At 43.7% G+C, this 19,328-nt stretch overlaps 1 protein-coding gene across 3 annotated transcripts in view; it reads right to left on the bottom strand.

Annotated features, from left to right (window-relative positions):
- Nucleotides 1-19,328, bottom strand: part of LOC135219814 (thioredoxin domain-containing protein 16-like) — a 439,137-nt gene that overhangs the window by 161,375 nt on the left and 258,434 nt on the right. For all 3 annotated transcript variants that reach the window (XM_064256898.1, XM_064256899.1, XM_064256900.1), the window contains exon 14: nucleotides 12,842-12,975. In XM_064256898.1, the coding sequence (XP_064112968.1) occupies nucleotides 12,842-12,975 (134 nt within the window). The remainder of the gene's footprint in view (nucleotides 1-12,841; nucleotides 12,976-19,328) is intronic.

Genomic DNA, 19,328 nt, shown 5'->3' with positions numbered 1-19,328 from the left:
GAGAGAGAGAGAGAGAGAGAGAGAGAGAGAGAGAGAGAGAGAGAGAGAGAGATTTGTGTGTTGGTTTGCCTGACGCTCGGAGTTACAAGTTTACCAAATAAATAACGAGATTAATATCCTGTTAACAGATGTGGGGGTTTTTGGGTGTTACAGATTCTGGTGGCAGCAGGGCAAAAAGCGGTATAAAAGTTTTTTTTATGCCTAGGTACGCTAATGAAGAGATTGGTGACCAGTTAAAAAATAAAGAAGTTATGGCTTAGTGATAGTTTTCGAACGACAAAGCCTTTGTGGGATTGTAGAAGTGTTAAATTGTCAGTTTTCAGTTACTAAGGGAGAGAAAATGAGAAATATCCGTCCGGTAAGGGAGGGGAAGGATTTTCTTAGACTCAGCATTTTTCCCAGGGAGTTTGCCTAGAAGCAGCTGCAGCACTCAGTATGACTTTTGTGTGTGATATCAAGTGCATCCCGAGATAATCGTGCGTGTGTTACTGCCGTGTCTTGCGCGAATTCAGAGTTCTTTTTTCCCATTATGGAGTGGTGAGTGTTAAAGAATGTTGTTTATGAGGGGGAGGGTTTTTTTAAATATTTCAGTGAAATGAGACTGGTTTAAGATGTCAAATTTTTTTTTCTTTGCCCATAGTAGCAGAAAGTGACGTGTTTTCATTATTGGCGCGTGTTTAGAATAGACGCCATTCATCTTTGTTTAACATAAGGGGTATAAAGATGTTTTTCATGCATGCGAACTGTGCTTGGATAGCATATTTCGCTTGGAGACAAAGCAGCCACTGAATTTTACGGGCTCAGCACGTTTCTGCTAACCGGAGCAGAGAGGCGCGTTGCAAGGGGAGTATGGCCTGCCTAAGCAGGTATTGCAAGGGGAGGGTACTGGTGTATACCTAAGGGTTCCTCAGACACTTGACTGAGGGGTGTTTCAATGCTCAGTGGAGGGAGAAACTTTATTTTTTTCTCGGTGGGGGTGAACTCCTTCCTTTTTTTTTCCTTGTCGGGGTGTTTAGAGACGAATTTTCCCTTGAAAGTGATTTTTCAATGCCAGGATATCAGCTGATTGATTAGTTGATGAAGTGAAATGCCCGTAAAGTTTTTTTTTAGAAAAGAGATTTTCTTTCTCGTGAATGAAGAGAAAAGAGAGTTGACATGCACAGGATGTGTTGTATATTTTCCTTATTCTTTGGAAGACACAAATATAATGGGGACACACAGATTATTATTTTTTTTTATTGTGTTGGAGAAATTACTTTAAAAGTGGTGCTGAGTGGTGGTGCATGGTGTTGTATCTGGTGTTGATTGATATCATGGGGTTCGGCAATACTGGTGTATACTATTTGAATTACACCCTTACTTGAGATCTTTGCAAGACAATTATTACTGTGGAGAATTATTATTATTACTATTATTAATTGTTATTGTATGAGATAATTTACGGGAGGGTTGCTTAAATAGAATAATCATTACTTGGGACTTGTTTTAAGAGAGATTTGAGATATTTCATGGGAGATTATTTTATAATTATTACAGATAATTATTCATGGAGAATTATTACAATGAGTTATGGGAGAAATCTTGTGTTAATTATTTGTTGAATTTTTGTAACTTTGGAGAATATTTCAGTAATTCATGAGTGATGAGTTTTGCTGAATCTTGATGAATCTGGCTGAATCTTGGTGAATTGTGTTGAATCTTGCTTAACTTTTGGTGAATTTTGTGCTGAATTTTCTGGGTGAATGGATAAGCATTGGCATTGGTGATGTTTTTATACTAATACTAGTGATTTTGATGATAGCAATTTTTGTGATTTTGCTGATAGTGATATTTCTGATACTGATTTTTTTATACTAATACGTGGATGCTGTAATGCTATCAAGGGTGGTAAAATCTTTTTTGAATTTGGGAGGAACTAACAACACATTATTTTTGTTTTTCCTCTTTTTTATGAGTTCAGCAGATAATTGCTTGACATACGTGAGTCACGGGAGATAGTTAACAATACCGTTGATTTTTCTTTTCTCCTTTTTTTGGAAGTTAGCCATCGCTGACTCAAGTTTCTTTATCATGGGTGAATTTTAATTTATTTTTTCTCGGCAGTTGGTGTAAATATTTTTCAATACCTCAGTTCGTGACTTAGAGTCATTGTTCGGGAACGTGTTTGTGTTTTTAGCTATTTGATGCTGCAGAGAAATATATGGGAGAATTCTTGCATGGTTTTGAATGCATACGTAATGTTACTACATTTTTTTCTCTGGATATTTGTGTTCCAGAAGTTGTGAGTTTCTTGCAAAATACCTTGGTTGTATTTGTGACAACTTTGTGAGAGATAGGAAACTTGGTTAAGTTTCTAGTGGCCTATGCCGTAGTGCATATGGAGAAGTCTTTGCTTAGACACTTTCAATTTGGAGTTCTGTTATAATGAGTTGTGGCACGTTGGTGATTTTTTCTAGAATTTCCTAGACAGTTTTATTTGCAGAGTTTTTGCCCTTTTTCAGCAATTATGCTAAGGAGAGAGTTTTATAGTTTTTGACTATAACATTGAGTTATTCTCTGGAGATTTGAGATATATTATTTTGGAGATATAATTGGAGATATATTATAATTGGAGGTATATTATTTTGGAGTTATAATTTGAGATATAATATATTGGGAATATATTTTTGGCCAATGGATATTTGCCAATGGTGATGAGATCTATGTTTAGTTCAATTATTTTGCAGCCATCTTTGTTGCAAATGGAGACACATTTTTGAGAAGATATATGGGGCAATATTTGTGAGTGTGTGAGTTAAATGCTTTGAGTGCACATTTTTTTGGAGATATATATTTTTTTGGAGCCCTGTTTTATTCCACATGGAGTATTGGTGAAATAGAGGTAAATATTTTTTATTTGCCGAAATAGAGGTGACTATTCTTTATTCATGGAGTGGTGTTTTTTTTTTTTATTAACATGTGGCTATTGGAGAAATAAGAGTGAATAATATGGGGATTGGTTATTAACCAAATGGAGGAAATATTTTTTTTTCACCGGAGTGCTCTTATTATTGATATGGTGTCACATATTTATGTATGGAGGTGGAATTAATCTTTGGCGGGTGACCCTTTCATTGTGGTTATGGGAGTTTTGTTTTTTCGAGCAAAGAGAAGATTTCTGTGGTTCTTTCTTTTTGGTTTCGTGACTATTTAGAGGCAAGTGACATTACTGCATTGTAGTCCTATGGAGATGTGTGCATTTTTTATGTTCACAAGTGTATTATTTTTCGAGGCATATAATTGGGCAGTGTCATGTTGAGAGAATAAAGTCTTCGAGACAAAATTTTTGAACACATTGGTCATATCCTGGAGTTAATTTTGTGAAATGTGTTTACTTTGTGTCAGTTAGACCGTTTTCTTGAGAATCCTGAGTTTCCAAACTTGTGTGTCTGACTAGACATTTTTTGTGCTGCAGTCGAGCACACGTCCGCAGGTGGATTTTTCTGCTGACAAGCGCTGTGCTGTTCCTTTTCCTCTGGTGATGATTGCTCAGAGTTTTTGCAATATCTGGAAATGTTGACAATAGCATTTCACGAAAGCGCATGAGTAAGAGTTTGCTTTCTGGCAAATTCCGTAGCTATTCATGGGGGCATTTCTTGGGGAAAAAATGCGGGGATTATGTATGTTATACATATATTATGTGTTTTGTGGTGGGGGAAATTTACTTGTGATTATCGTTTTTTTTTTTTTCTTCCTTTTCCTATGAGAGATGTAATTGGGGGATTGAGCTTAGATAGCATTTCTTTTTGGACGGGAGATGTAATTTACCGGGAGATGTAATTTATCGGGAGTTGTTATTTATGTAAATGGGAGTTTGACATTAAGTCTCACTGTACTTAATTATATGAGCAGTAAAGGAGTTTTGCTGTTAAACATTGGAGATTTTTACTGATTTTGTGAGTTGCTGTAATATCAGAGCTTGACAGAAAATTTTTTGGGTCTGGGCTTGTTTCATTTTTTTTTTTTTTACTTATGAGAACATTCGAGTTTGAAATATGAGTGCAGAAGTCCGTGGAGTTGCTGAGAGATTTTGGATTGTGTGTGTGCTGATGTGTGAGTTTGGAGAATTGAGTTGGAGAACTTGATGTTTTTTTCTTTGAGAGTTATGATAATGACTTATGATTTGGTGGTCATATTAAGGGAGTTAATTGGGAGACGTTCAGTTAGTGTTTCTGACTTTTTGAGATCATTGTTTGATAGAAGTAGTATGTCTGGGGTTAATTTTCTTGGATTGACCGATGACTTGACTGACATACTAACACATCAAAAAAAGTCGTTCTCCAATGCTAGCAAGACGTCCACCAGCCGTGCAGAGAGTGTTGCTGTTGTTTATCAAGGGTGATTACAAGAGTTTCCACGAGAGTGATCACGAGAGTTCTACAGAGTTCAACAGCGTGTCTTTTGGGGATCTGCAGAAGTCGTTAGAAGTCTTCTATGATGAGGGAGGCATTCCATCTTGCTACAGCCTGCTACAGTTGAGCAGCTAGTCGCAGAAAAGCAAAGAGGGATATTCAAGAATCCAAAATGAGAGAAAATTCTAGTGTTATTTGGAGAGATGAAGCATGATAAGACTTTATTTTATAATGCCAGAGACATGCAGTTATTACTTATATTTTATTTTAAGCCGGCCAATGTGTTTTATGTTATAGAAGCTATTTTGTTTGACCATTTTGCTAGGCGGGTGCTAGCAAGTGGGCGAGGCCGAGCTGCATAAGGCCTAGGGTTATAATTAATGATAGATTGCCAATATGTTCGCTGTGACCTATTGGAATGTGGAGAACAGAGCCGAAGCAAAGACCTGAGAAAAGCTGACAAATGGTTTCTGTGGGTGGCGTGATATAAAACTGCATAGAAAGACGAGTCAATGATCACGAGTTCATGGGCTCTTTTCAAAGTGCCTTTGGGAAACTGGTTGTAGCCAGTAATATGAGGCGATGAGGCCACCTAAGTGCACGCCCCAACCTGCGAGGGAGGTGTCTGAGAATAGAAGGAAGTCCGGTGGGAGAGAATGCAGAGGGACACCCTTCAACAGATTCTGGTCATCCAACCACCAATGAAGGTCTTCTCTCACTTCCAAAGACAAAGGAACCATAAACAGGGGAGAGTCCCCTGCCGGAGACCAGAACTCTCCCAGTTTTCATTGCAGAGACCGAAGATGAAGACGCCCATGAGGGACCAGCTTCTCCAGGGAAGACAACACTCCAAGAAGAACCTGCCACTGATGAGCTGACTGATGTTATTCCAACAGGAAGTTGAGCGCTACAGCCCGCAACTTCTCCAATCTCTGATCCGACAGGAAAACTTTTGCCACTGTCATATCGATGACCATGCCCGGGTAGAGAATCCTTTGACTTGGTACGAGGTTCGACTTTTCCTGGTTAACTAATATGCCCAGATCAAGACAGAACCGAAGTAGACGATCCCTGTCCTGCAGCAGCTTCTCCCTGGAAACTGCCAAGACTAACCAATCGTCGAGTTACCTCAGCAAATGGATCCCCTGAGCATGGGTCCAACTTGACATGAGAGAGAAGACCCTTGTGAACATTTGAGGGGCTGTCGTCAGCCTGAAGCACAATACTTTGAACTCGAAGATCTTGTCCGCAAGAGAGAAGCGAAGGAACTTCCTGGACATGAGATGAAGAGGGATTTGGAAGTGTACGTCCCTTAAATCTATCAACAGCACGAAGTCGCCTTCCCTCACGGCTGCCAACACCGAGCACAGGGTCTCCATCTTGAACCGTGTCTTCCTGATGAAGTGATTCAAGGTGGATAAGTCGATCACAGGCCTCCATCCTCCCGACACCTTGGGCACCAAGATGTGACTGTAAAACCCCTGGGACAGACGCACTACTCCCTCTATCGCATCCTTGTCCAGCATTTTCTGCACATCCTCCCGAAGAGCCAAGAATTTCAGAGAATCTGGAGGATATACCTTCCTGAGCTGCGGCTTGTCCGACAGAGGAGGAGAGAAGTTGAATGAAAGCAGGTATTCCACCCGAAGGACATCTACCACCCACTTTGCCCCATAACTCTGCCACTTGGCCCAATGGTCAGCCAGGCAACCCCCTACCCATGGCGCAGGAGAGGGAGAGGCGCCTAACCTACCGACGACCCCCTTTACTTCTGCCCCTTGGGCCCCCTCTTTGCTTAAAGGAACGAGAGCGAAAGGGGCATTGATCTTCAGACTTAGGCTGTGTCGAACGGGAAGGCCCTGCCAAACTCGAGGTCCTCGATGGCCTACCAGGCGACGATCTCCTCAACTGCTGTTGGACCGGGGAGGAGGAGGAGCCGGACGTCTCTGAGGACGAGACTCCGACTTAGACACAGCCTGGTGCACCAGTCGGTCCTTGGTGTCAGCCCGGCGCTGGTCTATCGCATTTTTGAATTCTGTCCGAGGAAACAAAAATTGGGACTCTAACAGATCTCTCCATCCTAGACAAAGCCGTGTCCCTCCTAATCAGAAGAAGATTAGCCCATTAATTGGCACTGAGGTGAGCCAAATATGAAAACGCCTTGCCCCCAGACTGCAATAGACTGGCAAGTGAGGCGGCACTCACCAACCCTTCCGGGGACCTGTCAGAAGCTATCTTGGCAATAACCACAGACCAGAGGTTCAGCCAAGAAACCGTCTGCAACATGGAGGCTGCCATAGATTCCAAAGCTGAGGCATCTTGCGGAGACAAGGACAGAGCCACCAACCTCACCTGTTCCAAAGTCAAACCGGCTTCAGGAGAATGACGTCTGGGTTAAGGTGACGTGACAACAAAAATTCAGATCTTGTAGCATAGTACTTCCTATGTCTCGTGAGAGGCAGGCGTAGTAGTTTGGTAGAGCCCCGACAAAGGAAGCTGAAGAGATGATTTGGGGTCCTGAGTAGCTCCCACCAAGGCTTCCAAGCAAGGAGTGTAAGATAACCGAGCCAGAGTCCTACTTTCCAAATTGTTAAACCCATGAATAAGATCAACAACTTCCGAAAAGAAAGACAGAAACTCCTGCGTGTCTCCCTCCTCCTGCTCCGCCACTGGAGACCGACGACGAGAAGGGAGTGTAGGCTCTTCTAATGCGCCTTCTCCACTAAAATTAACTGAAGGGTTAGCAGCCAAACAGTCTGAAACCCCTACTAACCTGTCTGGGCTGGGTCTAAGCGTCGGCCTCCGAGACGGACCCACTGTAACACTAAGAACATCACTTACCTCAACAGATGACTCCAAATGTCCATGAATGGTCACGGGCGTGGCGATCGTACATACGTGAGATGGGGGGGGAAACTCGAACACTCGAGATCGACGGAGAATCCCTTAGAGTCAAACTCTTGGAAGCACCATTGAGAGAGGCAGGCAAAACACCCCAGCTGCACCAACTCCGTGCTCACTACCTTCGACCTCTTGACAGGCGCCTTCAGATCTTTATGGCAACAAATAGGCCTTATAGAAGAAGGAGCACTAACATCACGTGCACGGGCAGGGGAGGTTGCAACATGCTTGCACGTTCGAGATTCAAGGCATAGGACGAAGCAACCCCTGCAGAACGCAAACCACTAACACTGCCTGAAACCACAGCACTCTCAGGAACATGTCTGCGTTGTTCCTCCCTCGAAGGTGAAGGAAGGGCAAAGTCCTTAGCCTTCCAACACTTGATACGCCGACAAGGCGTAGAGGGGGAAGAGGGAGAGGAAGACAGCACTAGTTTCTTATGCACACTCTTCTCGGGAGGCAGGGACAGAGCAACACGTTTCCTACCAGTCCTTCCAACCGATAAGGCAGCCAACTTCACATCCAATACAGTGTCAAACCTCTGAAGCACTGCCTGGCATATGACCTCAGACTGATGTGCCAGAGAAGGCTCCGATGACATGGAAGGGAAATTGTTGCAAACTGGGCGGCAGGGATGACGTAACTGCTGAGCAAGGCGGATCAAAGGAGACGACTAGGAGAGACGTCATCCACGTGAGTGACGTCACAAGCGGCGGTGACGTCACAGCTTCCCCTTGGTGCAAGAGGGAAAGAGACGCCACTGGTGGAGGAATACACAAAGATGGACCCCCGACTGCTGCTACCCACAAAGACGAGGCTGGGAGGAGGGGAGATGGCCTGGCCAGACCAGGAAGGGGGGGTGCGAGCCTCCACAAAATGCGCTAGCAATCCCTCCAAGGACATGGTACCCCCTAGCCCAAGCATCTTCCAAATTGCCGCCATTTTGGACACCACCGACACTGGAAGAGAAGAGAATGATGAAAAACCTCACCCTTCTCGGGAACCAAAAAAGCTCCCGAGGAAGAGGGGGCTACATTAAAAATATTACCCTGGCAACCACCCGATACTTCCATCGACGAATCAATGGAAGAAAAGAGAGGAGACGCAGAGAAAATGCTACTATGGGGGTTGACTACTGCGGGAGACAAAACATCGGGAATAGGAGCAAAGCCTTCCCAAGAAGGAAGAGTCGAGACTCTCCAATGTTCCTTCTTGCCATAAAACTTCCTCCACTGCTCCTGAGGCCATGCCCGGCATTCCATGCAAGGATTTGTAATAGTACAAAAATTTGAACGACACCTACTGCATGTGATGTGAGGGTCGGTCCCTACCGAAGCCAAAAAACCAGAACACGGAAAACCAGGAACTCCGGGGCACATACCCTGACGCCGAGAAGGAGCAGAAGAAGCCATAATATCAGGCAAAAAACACACACACACTAAAAGAAACGAAATGGGCAATGAACCAGGAAAAGGCCAAGAGAGGTAAACACAACTCTCACCCAGCCGGTCAAGAAAAGACTGGCGTAGGGGCATGGTCCTTGACCACTCTTCACCCGATCTATGTATGCGTTGCCAGATATCACAAGATTCCTTGCTTTCATCTGCTTTTTAACTAGATCCAGCTAGGCGCTAGAAATTATCCTATTGTTAAGATCGAAGGTTTGTTCGTGTATGAACAAATGCACTTATTTTGATAAAACTTAAAAAACCAAGTATACAAATTTTTAGAGGGTTTTTTCTTGAGTTTTAACTAACAAAATAGGCTGTTTTCAGCGTTTTTATATGGGTTCCAACTATTTGCAGGTTCTAACTATTCACAGGGGTCTGGTACGCATCCCCTGTGAATACGGGGGACCACTGTATTATCTTGTTGTTTGTTATTAATGTGATCAATATTTAGTTTTTTTGTTACATTTGCGAAAGAGTGGTTTTTAGATGGATTACTGACTCCCCTTACTTTCAGCTCGAGTCTAGCTTCTTTGACTGACATTCCTGTTCTATTCATCTAGATCTGGAGCTCTGTGTTGTATTGATAAAAGGAGCATTCCTTAGATTTTGCATGATGGGATTGTCCACAATTGATACATTTTGGGGATTTACATTTCCAATTAGTAGTCTGGGGGTCTGATGCACACACTGCGCATACTGCTTTATCATGCCATTTTTTGTATGTGCGCCCATACTTTGAACATTGATTGCACTGAAGTGGTTTTGGTATAAATGGATGCACTTCTCTATTTTGTCCAAGAATTTTTATTTTATTGGGAGATCTAGGCTGGTAAATTTTACTTTTGTAATGTTAATTTGTTTATTTTTATCTTTCCTACTTGGAATTGAGTAGACTTCTAAATCATGTATATTATTATATCTTAACTTAAGGGAGTCAAGAATCAATTGTTTTGAGGGTAGTCCTTCTTCAATGTTGGGTAAAATAACTACCCTGTATATAATTTAATGTTTCATGACTACTTATTATTTTTGTGCCATTTATTTCTTTTAGATTTAAAAAGGTGGTGGACTGTTTTTTCAATGTTACCTGAAGTAACCTTTCATTTTCTTTAATATGTCAGCATTCCATTTCTTGTGTTGGACATATATTCAATAATTTGTTTTCTAGTAATGCTGTTGATATTTTATTTTCAGCTTCAAGTACTAGAAATCTCGAACAGTTATCTGGTCCAAAAGATAATCAAAATGCACCAGTGTTGGATTAAGACGATATTTTATATTTCTTTTTGGACCTTGCCTGATGTGGGTTATCTGTGTATCAGATTTGTTTCCTTTCTCTGTAATGTATGGTTCCATTGTTATTATGTTTGTATCTTCTGATTGGTTTTTACTTTGTAGAATTTCTATGGGCCCTGCTCGATTTAGGATCACATAATTTATTTGGAACTGGATGTTCCTTTGCTGCATTATCATCTTGAACTGACTGAGGGAGATTCAGGGATAAATTTCCGGTGGTCATCAACTGTGCCAAATTTTGTCCATCAAGGGGCCCAGGGGTACTAAAAACTTTAGTATTATTTATCATAAAAAATTACAGACAGGGAGAAAAAAATAATAATAATACATTTTGAAAAGATATCATTGGCTTTTCATGAAGTTAAATCTTCCACCAATGGCACTAGTAAGAAAGGACTCCCAAATGTCCACTTCCCTACCCTACCCCAAAAAGGGGGTGGCATAACATGATTAGTATGGCCCAAGTGTAAGCAATAACCGCTTGGTAGGACTAAGAGTATTACGAAAATACAATTATCCCCATCCTAACCACGTCATGGGCAAACCGGATAGAATGCCGAGAGTTCTATTCCTAGAACCAGGCCCCCCTGGAATCCGTGGTCCAGCTCCACAGCATTGTTCTGCCAGGAAAACCAGGTCCAAACATTGTCGGGTAGATGATGGATCTACCACATTTCCCACTATTTAGCTTCGGATTTAACTTCAATCCAAGTTATGGTAAGTTTTCTTATTTATTAGATATTGAAAATTTTGACAAAAGTGGAAAAATCCACAGATAATAACCCAAAAATATATAATTGTCATATGGGACTCTAGGGTTTGAACCTGGGAAAAAATTCCTGAGGTTCGAGAGCCCCCTCACCAGGTCTAGGTGGTCCCAAAATGAGGGGGAATCATTACAATAAATAATGTTTTTTATCATAAATGTGTTCATTCATGAAATAGATATATGTACCTACTTGTAGTTTTGTGCAGCAGCCAAATCATGAAAATGAAGAGGAATTGTTAGCTAATACACTTTTGTTTGCAGATCTGATAAAGGAGAAATTGAAGAAAGGAAAGGATTTATAAAAGGTTTTGACATTATAGAGACATAACTTACACACACATACACAAACAAAGGAGGCATAAAGTAAGCAAGGGAGCCATTTCATGGACAATTCACTTCTACTACTACTAACTAATAGGAGCAGCCATAGATAGTTTTAAAATTTTAAGTGCAGTATGTACATGTGTATCTTCAACCTACATAGGGTAGCCTGGACCAATCAATAGTGAGTAACCATAAAATAGTTTAAAGTATATTAGGTACTTAAATTAGTATTAAAATAGGCAGTCAGTCTATAAGTTTTTATAGGTAAGACATCTTTGGTGTTTTAACTATTGAAGTACAAATCATTGCATAGCCTAAGGTTTTTTGAGGGGTGTGATAACGCGGATATTTACTTATCGTGGGTAGTTGCGGCCCCCAACCCCCAACGATTATCGAGGCCCCACTGTAATACGTGTGAAAAAAAATCATTCTCAACATTTTTAAGTGCAAGGAAATACTTTAAAAAACCATGTATCCCTCACAAAAAGTTAGTGAATCTCCCTATCTCAGTAAATCTCATAAATATCTTATAATAAATATAGTACTCAGAATTTTTTTACTGAATTTAGTTCTTATCTGTTGATGATACTGTGTGAGCTGTAATCATAATTTTACATAATAAAATAAATGAAATTGTTAGAAAAAACATGTAAGTATAACTTTGCAAAATTAGCATAGTATCTTGACAAGTGTCTTGTAAGAGGCCCCAGACAGGATTGTAAATAGTCACTTTAAACTTCCTATGGACAATGCAAAAAAAATAAATATTTTTTTTACACAACGCATTTGCATAACTTTCTCTTTCCACTAGTGTGTTTTTTTCTTGAATTGGCCAACCTTAAAGTTTGTCCAGTCTGGGGTTGTGCATAATATATATATATTTAGCCCATCCTTTATAGGTTAATTTGTTATCTTTGTTATGGCTTCAAGTTCCCATCCAACAAGCTTTGTTTCCTCATTTCATATTCAGCAAAACAGCCTTGTTAGTATGAGGAGTCATTTAATCTTCCGCTAAAACTATCTCTGCAGTGATTCCATTCTAGCCAAGTACCTTTCATCTCCTGATTAATTCTACTTCAAAACCCATGAATTCACTCTATAAAACAATCATGTCTTCTTCAGCTATGATTTATGAATCTCATACATTTCTTATTCAGGCCCTAAAAAGTGTTTGGCACAGTACGTACAGACTCTTCTTCTCTTAACGATTTAAAAACCATAAAAATTTTTAATATTTCAGCCTCTTCTATTTAATGACCAATTTGTATGTATTTCTGTGCTCTTCATTTGCTCCCATTTCCACTGGAAAGGAACTTTGATTTTCATTGTCAAGACATTTGTTGTATAGCTGACTATTATTACATCTTCATATGTACAGTGCTTTTACTTTAATTTTACTGTATTTTAGCCTAATGCTGACAACACATGATGCAATTTATACTGACTTGTTTGTTCAAGTAGGGCTTTATAAATAAGTCATTCCTAATCTTTATCTCTTTTCCCAAAGTTTTGTAAATAAAAAACATAAAACTGTCTACAACTTCACAAACTCTGAATCATTACATTTGGATCTTTGACAGTTTAATGCATATCCCTCTATGTGCAGTGTCTACAAGTACCATGATCAATGACAATTGACTCATGAAATAGGTCAACTACCACAGCTTAAAGACATTTATTAAAGAAAATTTTTGGGAGAAAATTGTTACCTTCATTGGAGGCGAATATTCCAACAGCTGCCCCCTGAATTAGATTGAAAGCTTGATGCATGTCGGTTTGCAGAGCTAAAAACCTCTCTACTTCATCAGTACTTCTTAATTCTATGGGAGGGGGATTTCCAGACCTATAAAATACAAATAAAATCTTCTCAGCATTATCATAAACTGAATAAGACTCCGTCATACCTTATTACATTTCAAAAGTGCATGCATGAACTTGCAAATTTATCAGCTAATATGTTGTTCTATACACAGTAGTTGTCTAATTGAGCATAAATCTATATACACCTGGAATTAATTTCAAGCTTGCTTTGAAAATTATATTTCAATGGCAACTGTTTTTACTTGTAAAAATGACAAATTTTCTAAGACAGTTTGTATTTTTCATAGCTACAAACCTGAGGTCTTAACAATAGGATAATTTGTAGCACCTAGCTGGATGCGGTTAAAAAGCAGATGAAAGCAAGGAATCTTGTGATAACTGGCAACGCATGCGTAGTTCGGGTGAAGTGGTCAAGGACCACGCACCTACGCCAGTGCGTCAGTCTTTCCCACCTCAGGATGTCTTAACAAACAGAGGGGCACCTAGAGGCGGGCAGTATAATGTTAAGACATCGTTTGTAGCTATGAAAAATACAAATCGTCTTAGAAAATTTTTCATTTCTTCATGCGCGAACAAACCTTCGGTCTTAACAATAGGATAGGCTCGTACTTGGAGGGAGGTACAAGGCATCCTAGATCGGCTGGGGGCCTACCCACCAGTCCAGCTCCCAGAAAAAATGATTTCTGGAGAGGGACTGAAGCCCACTGAGAAGCTAGATCAATTGATATCTAACCACTCATACCCTGAGTGACGTACAATGATACGTATATGGGAGAACCACTGAATAGGGAACCAAAGAGAAACTTTGACTGTCCAATAGCAAACCAATACACCAGGGTTTGTCTTACTCCCAACCCTTCCTTGCCAAGGAGTGGAGCATATGCTACCGAATAGAGGGTATGATATTTGCATATTATGCGACCACACTATCAATATGACTACCTTACTCACCTGTATCAGACCAGTCCAGCGAATGACGTGTCTATTCCTCAACCCGACCGTAGGAAGAAGGAAAGGTGCAAGAGAAAGAAAGAGACCAGCCAACTCACTCATTCTCTCATCCACACAATCATCTTATGTAAGATACAAATGTGCCCTGTTAAGGGCAAAGATGAGTTACACAATCTGTTGGGCAGCCACCACAGGACCCAGGGAAAATGTGTCCGCAGATCTGTGGGCAACATCCTTAAGATAGAAAGAGGTGAACGTGGACTGGCGTAACCAAGTACCAGCGTTCAGCACTCTATGTACAGCCAAGTTCTTTTTGAAAGCCAGAGAGGGACCAATACCCCTAATGCCATGTGCTATAGCCTGCAAAAACGTGGCGGTGGAATCATCAAGAGTCAAGTATGCTTGTCTGATGGCTTCCCGTATCCAAAAAGAGATAGTATTCTTAGATACCTCTTTCTTTGTACGGCCTGTGCTAAGAAAAAGACTGCGGCAGCCTGGTCTAAGGTGCCGAGTCATTTTAAGATAGCAACGCAGGGCCCAGACAGGGCACAACAAAAGCTTTCAAGCATCACCACCCACAGTCATTCAGTGATGGAATGCAAAACGAAGTGAACCTGTCATCGTGCACAGAGGGATTTTGGGTCTTGGCCAAGAATTCTGGGACAAATTTGAAGGACACCGACATCCCCCCCCCCCCCCCCCCCCCCCGGGTTGTGCTTCACACCTCATAGATCAGACCATGGAGCTCTCCTACCCTCTTGGAAGATGCCAAGGCCAGAAGGAAAACTGTCTTGAGCGTCAGGTTCCTGTCAGATGAGCGACACAAGGGCTCTTAAGGACTCTTAGTGAAGCTCTTGAGAACCAAGGAAACTTCCCATGTCGGAGGCTTGAGCTCTCTAGGAGAACTTGACTGCTCAAACCCCTTAACTAGCAAGGAAAGTTCCCAGGAAGAGGAGATGTCGATACCTTTAAGGCGTAACCCCAAACTCAGGGCCGCCCTGTAGCCTCTAGTGGCAGAAACGGACAAACGTTTCTCGTCTCTGGGGAAGGTTTAAAAGTCTGCTATTTGCTGAATAAAGGTTACGAGTGGAAAAAAACCCCAATTACGACACCAATCACAGTAGATCGCCCATTTGCTTTGTAAACCGCAGAGGTCAACTTTCTAAGACTGCTGGACATATGCCCTGCTCTTCTCTGAGAAAAGCCTCTTGCTCGGAGGAGATACTTGATAGCCTCCAACCATGAAGAGACAGGGATTCCACTGACTGGTGGAACCTTTTCACATGGAGCTGACAAAGATGTCGCCAAGGGGGAATCTCCCTCGGAACCTCTGACAACGACGACAGCAGATCTGAGAACCATTCTGCCTGAGGCTCCAGAGGGGCTACCAAAGTCATCCTGAGACCCTGTGAACTCATTAGCCTGTTCAGAACCCGACGGATCAAACAAAACGGAGGGAGGGCATACACCTCCAGGTTGTCCCAGGGATGTTGGAATGCGTCCTCTGCCAATGCTAAAGGATCTGGAACCACTGAACAGAATATCTCCAGCTTCCTGTTGAAGCGAGTCGCAAAAAGGTCCAGCATAGGTCTCCCCCAAACCTGGAAAAGTTCGTTTGCTACCACTTGATGAAGGGACCACTCTGCGCCTAGGATCTGATCCCGGCAACTGAGTTTGTCTGCGACCACATTCTGTTTGCCTGGGATATACCTGGCTGAGAGCTCTACCAAATTACTGACCGCCCACTGGTGAACCTCAAGAGTCAAGGCGTGAAGTTGACGAGAAACCAGGCCTCCCTGCTTGTCCACATAAGCTACCACCATGGTGTTGTCCCACATGAGAATGACACAATGACCTTCTACCTTCTCCCAAAACTCCTTCAGACCCAGGAAGGCTGCCTTCAACTCCATGATGTTGATATGTTGCTGCTTGTCCTCCAAACTCCAAACGCCTGAAGCAATGAGGCCATCTAAATGAGCCCCCCAACCTGAGAGGGAGGCGTCTGAGAATAGAAGGAAGTCCAGTGGAAGAGAATGCAGAGGGACACCCTTCAAAAGATTCTGGTCATCCAACCACCAACGAAGGTCTTCTCTCACTTCCAGAGACAGAGGAACCATTGACAGGGGTGAGCCCCCTGCCGGAGACCAGAATTCTCCCAGTCTTCATTGCAGAGACCGAAGATGAAGACGCCCATGAGGGACCAGCTTCTCCAGGGAAGACAACACTCCCAGAAGAACCTGCCACTGATGAGCTGACTGATGTTACTCCGACAGGAAGTTGCGCACTGCCACCCGCAACTTCTCCAATCTTTGATCCGATGGGAAAACTTTTGCCAGTGTCGTATCGATGACCATGCCCAGGTAGAGAATCCTTTGACTGGGTACGAGGTTCGACTTTTCCTGGTTGACTAATATGCCCAGTTCGAGACAGAACCGAAGTTGACGATCCCTGTCCTGCAGCAGCTTTTCCCTGGAAACTGCCAAGACTAACCAATCGTTAAGGTACTCAGCAAACGGATACCCTGAGCATGGGCCCAACTTGACAAGAGAGAGAAGACCCTTGTGAACACTTGAGGGGCTGTTGTTAACCCGAAGCATACGACTTTGAACTCGAAGACCTTGTCCCCAAGAGAGAAGCGAAGGAACTTCCTGGACGTGGGATGAACAGCATGAAGTTGCCTTCCCTCAAGGCTGCCAACACCGAGCACAGGGTCTCCATCTTGAACCGTGTATTCCTGATGAAGTGATTCAAGGTGAATAAGTCGATCACAGGCCTCCATCCTCCCAATGCCTTGGATACCAAGAAGATGTGACCATAAAACCCCTGGGACAGACGCATCACTCCCTCTATCACATCCTTGTCCAGCATTTTCTGCACTTCCTCCCGAAGAGCCAAGAACTTCAGAGAATCCTGAGGATATGCCTTCCTGAGCTGCAGCTTGTCTGACAGAGGAGGAGAGAAGTTGAATGGAAGCAGGTATTCCACCCGAAGGACATCTACCACCCACTTCTCCGCCCCATAACTCTGGCACTTGGCCCAATGGTCAGCCAGGCAACCCCTACCCATGGCGCAGGAGAGGGAGAGGCGCCTAACCTACCGACGACCCCCTTTACTTCTGCCCCTTGGGCCCCCTCTTGGCTTAAAGGAACGAGAGCGAAAGGGGCAATGATCTTCAGACTTAGGCTGTGTCGAACGGGAAGGCCCTGCCAAATTTGAGATCCTCGATGGCCTACCAGGCGACGATCTCCTTGACTGCTGCTGGACCGGGGGAGGAGGAGGAGCCGGACGTCTCTGAGGACGAGACTCCGACTTAGACACGGCCTGATGCACAAGTCTGTCTTTGGTGTCAGCCCAGCGCCGGTCTATCGCATTCTCAAGCTCTGTCCGAGGAAATAAATATTGGGACTCCAACAGATCTCTGTTCCTCAATGCCAGCAAAGACTCCTTGTCAAGTGATCTCTCCATCCTAGACAAAGCCGCATCTCTTGTAATTGGAAGAAGGTTAGCCCATAAATTAGCACTGAGGTGAGCCATATATGAAAACGCCTTGCCCCCGGACTGCAGCAAACTGGCAAGTGAGGATGCACTCACCAACCCTTCCGGGGACCGGTCAGAAGCTATCTTGGCAATGACCACAGACCAGAAGTTCAGCCAAGAAACCGTCTGCAACATGGAGGCCGCCGTAGATCCCAATGCTCCAAAGTCAATCCCGGCTTCAGGCAAATGATGTCTGGGTTAAGATGGCGCGACATCAAAAATGCAGAGCTCGTAGCATAGTACTTCCTATGTCTCATGAGAGGCGGGGGTAGTAGCTTGGTAGAACCCCTAGAGTGAAGCGTTAACCTTATGCAAGACCGACTGAACATACCCTGACAAAGGAAGCTGAAGAGATGATTTGGGATCCTATGTAGCTCCCACCAAGGCTTCCAAGCAAGAAGGAGTGTAAGACGACCGAGCCTGAGTCCCACTTCCAAATTGTTAAACTCACGAATGAGATCAACAACTTCCGAAAAGGAAGACAAAAACTCTTGCGTGTCTCCCTCCTCCTGCTCTGGCAATGGAAACCGACGATGAGAAGGATGTGTAGGCTCCTCTAAGGCACCTTCCCCACTAAAATTAATGGAAGGGTTAGCAGCCAAACAGCCTGAAACCCCAACTAACCTGTCTGGGCTGGGTCCACGCATCGGCTTCCACGCTTCGGCTTCCGAGACGAACCCACTATAACACTAGGAACTTTACTACGTACTCCTCCAACAGATGACCTATTAACATGTCCGTGAATAGACATGGGCGTGAAAGACGTACGAACGTGAGATGGAGAGGAATCCCAAACACTCGAGATCGAAGGAGAATCCCTGAGAGTCGAACTCTTGGAAGCACCAGTGAGAGAGGCAGGCAAACACTCCTGCTGCACCAACTCAGTGCTCACTACCTTCGACCTCTTGACAGGCGCCTTGAGATCCTTAAGGCGACGAATAGGCCTTGGAGAAGAAGGAGGACTTGCATCATGTGCACCAACAAGGGCGGTTGCAACACGCTTGCGATGTGCATGGACAGGGGAGGTTGCAACACGCTCACAATGTGCACGGATGGGGGAGGTTGCAACACGCCCGCGATTCGATCCAGAGGACAAAGAGCCACTGCAGATTGCACAAGGGAAAGTACACTAACACTCCCCGAAACACCAACACTCTAGAACACGTCCGCGTTGTTCCTCCCTCGTAGGTGAAGAAAGGGCAAAGTCCTTAGCCTTCCGACGCTTGATACTCCGACGTGGCGTAGAGGGGGGAAGAGGAAGAGGAAGACAGCACTGGTTTCTTATGCGATCTCTTCGCAAGAGGCGGGGACGAAGTAACACGTTTCCTACCAGTCCTCCCAACCGATAAGGCAGCCAACTTGAAATCCAAAACAGAGTCCAACCTCTGAAGCACTGCCTGGCATATAACCTCAGACTGATATGCCAGAGAAGGCTCCGATGACATGGAAGGGAGATGTAGCGAACTGGGTGGCAGGGATGACGTCACGGCTGAGAGAGGCAGAGCAGAAGAGAAGACTGGGAGTGACGTCACAAGTGATGGTGACGTCACGGCTACCCCTCAGTGTGAAGGGGAATCAGACACCATTGGCAGAGGAATACACAAAGACATATCCCGTGACATCATCAACGGGGCTGACGCCACGGCGTCCCTCCGACTCGAAGAAGTGGCAGAAGTCACTGGCGAAGCAATACAAGATGGCTGACCTTGGCTACCCACAAAGACGAGGCCGGGAGGAGGAGGGATGGTCTGGCCAGCTTGAGGAGGGGGGGTAATGAGCCTCCATAGATTGCGCTAGCAACCCCTCCAAGGATGGGGGACCCCCTAGCCTGAGTGTCTTCCAAATCGCCACCATCTTGGACGCCGCCGACTCTGGAATAAATGAGAA

The sequence above is a fragment of the Macrobrachium nipponense genome, chromosome 1, assembly GCF_015104395.2.
Source record: "Macrobrachium nipponense isolate FS-2020 chromosome 1, ASM1510439v2, whole genome shotgun sequence".
Classification (NCBI taxonomy): Eukaryota; Metazoa; Arthropoda; class Malacostraca; order Decapoda; family Palaemonidae; genus Macrobrachium; species Macrobrachium nipponense.
Note: the sequence above shows the minus strand (reverse complement) of the source record. Positions and strands in the feature narration are given on the sequence as shown.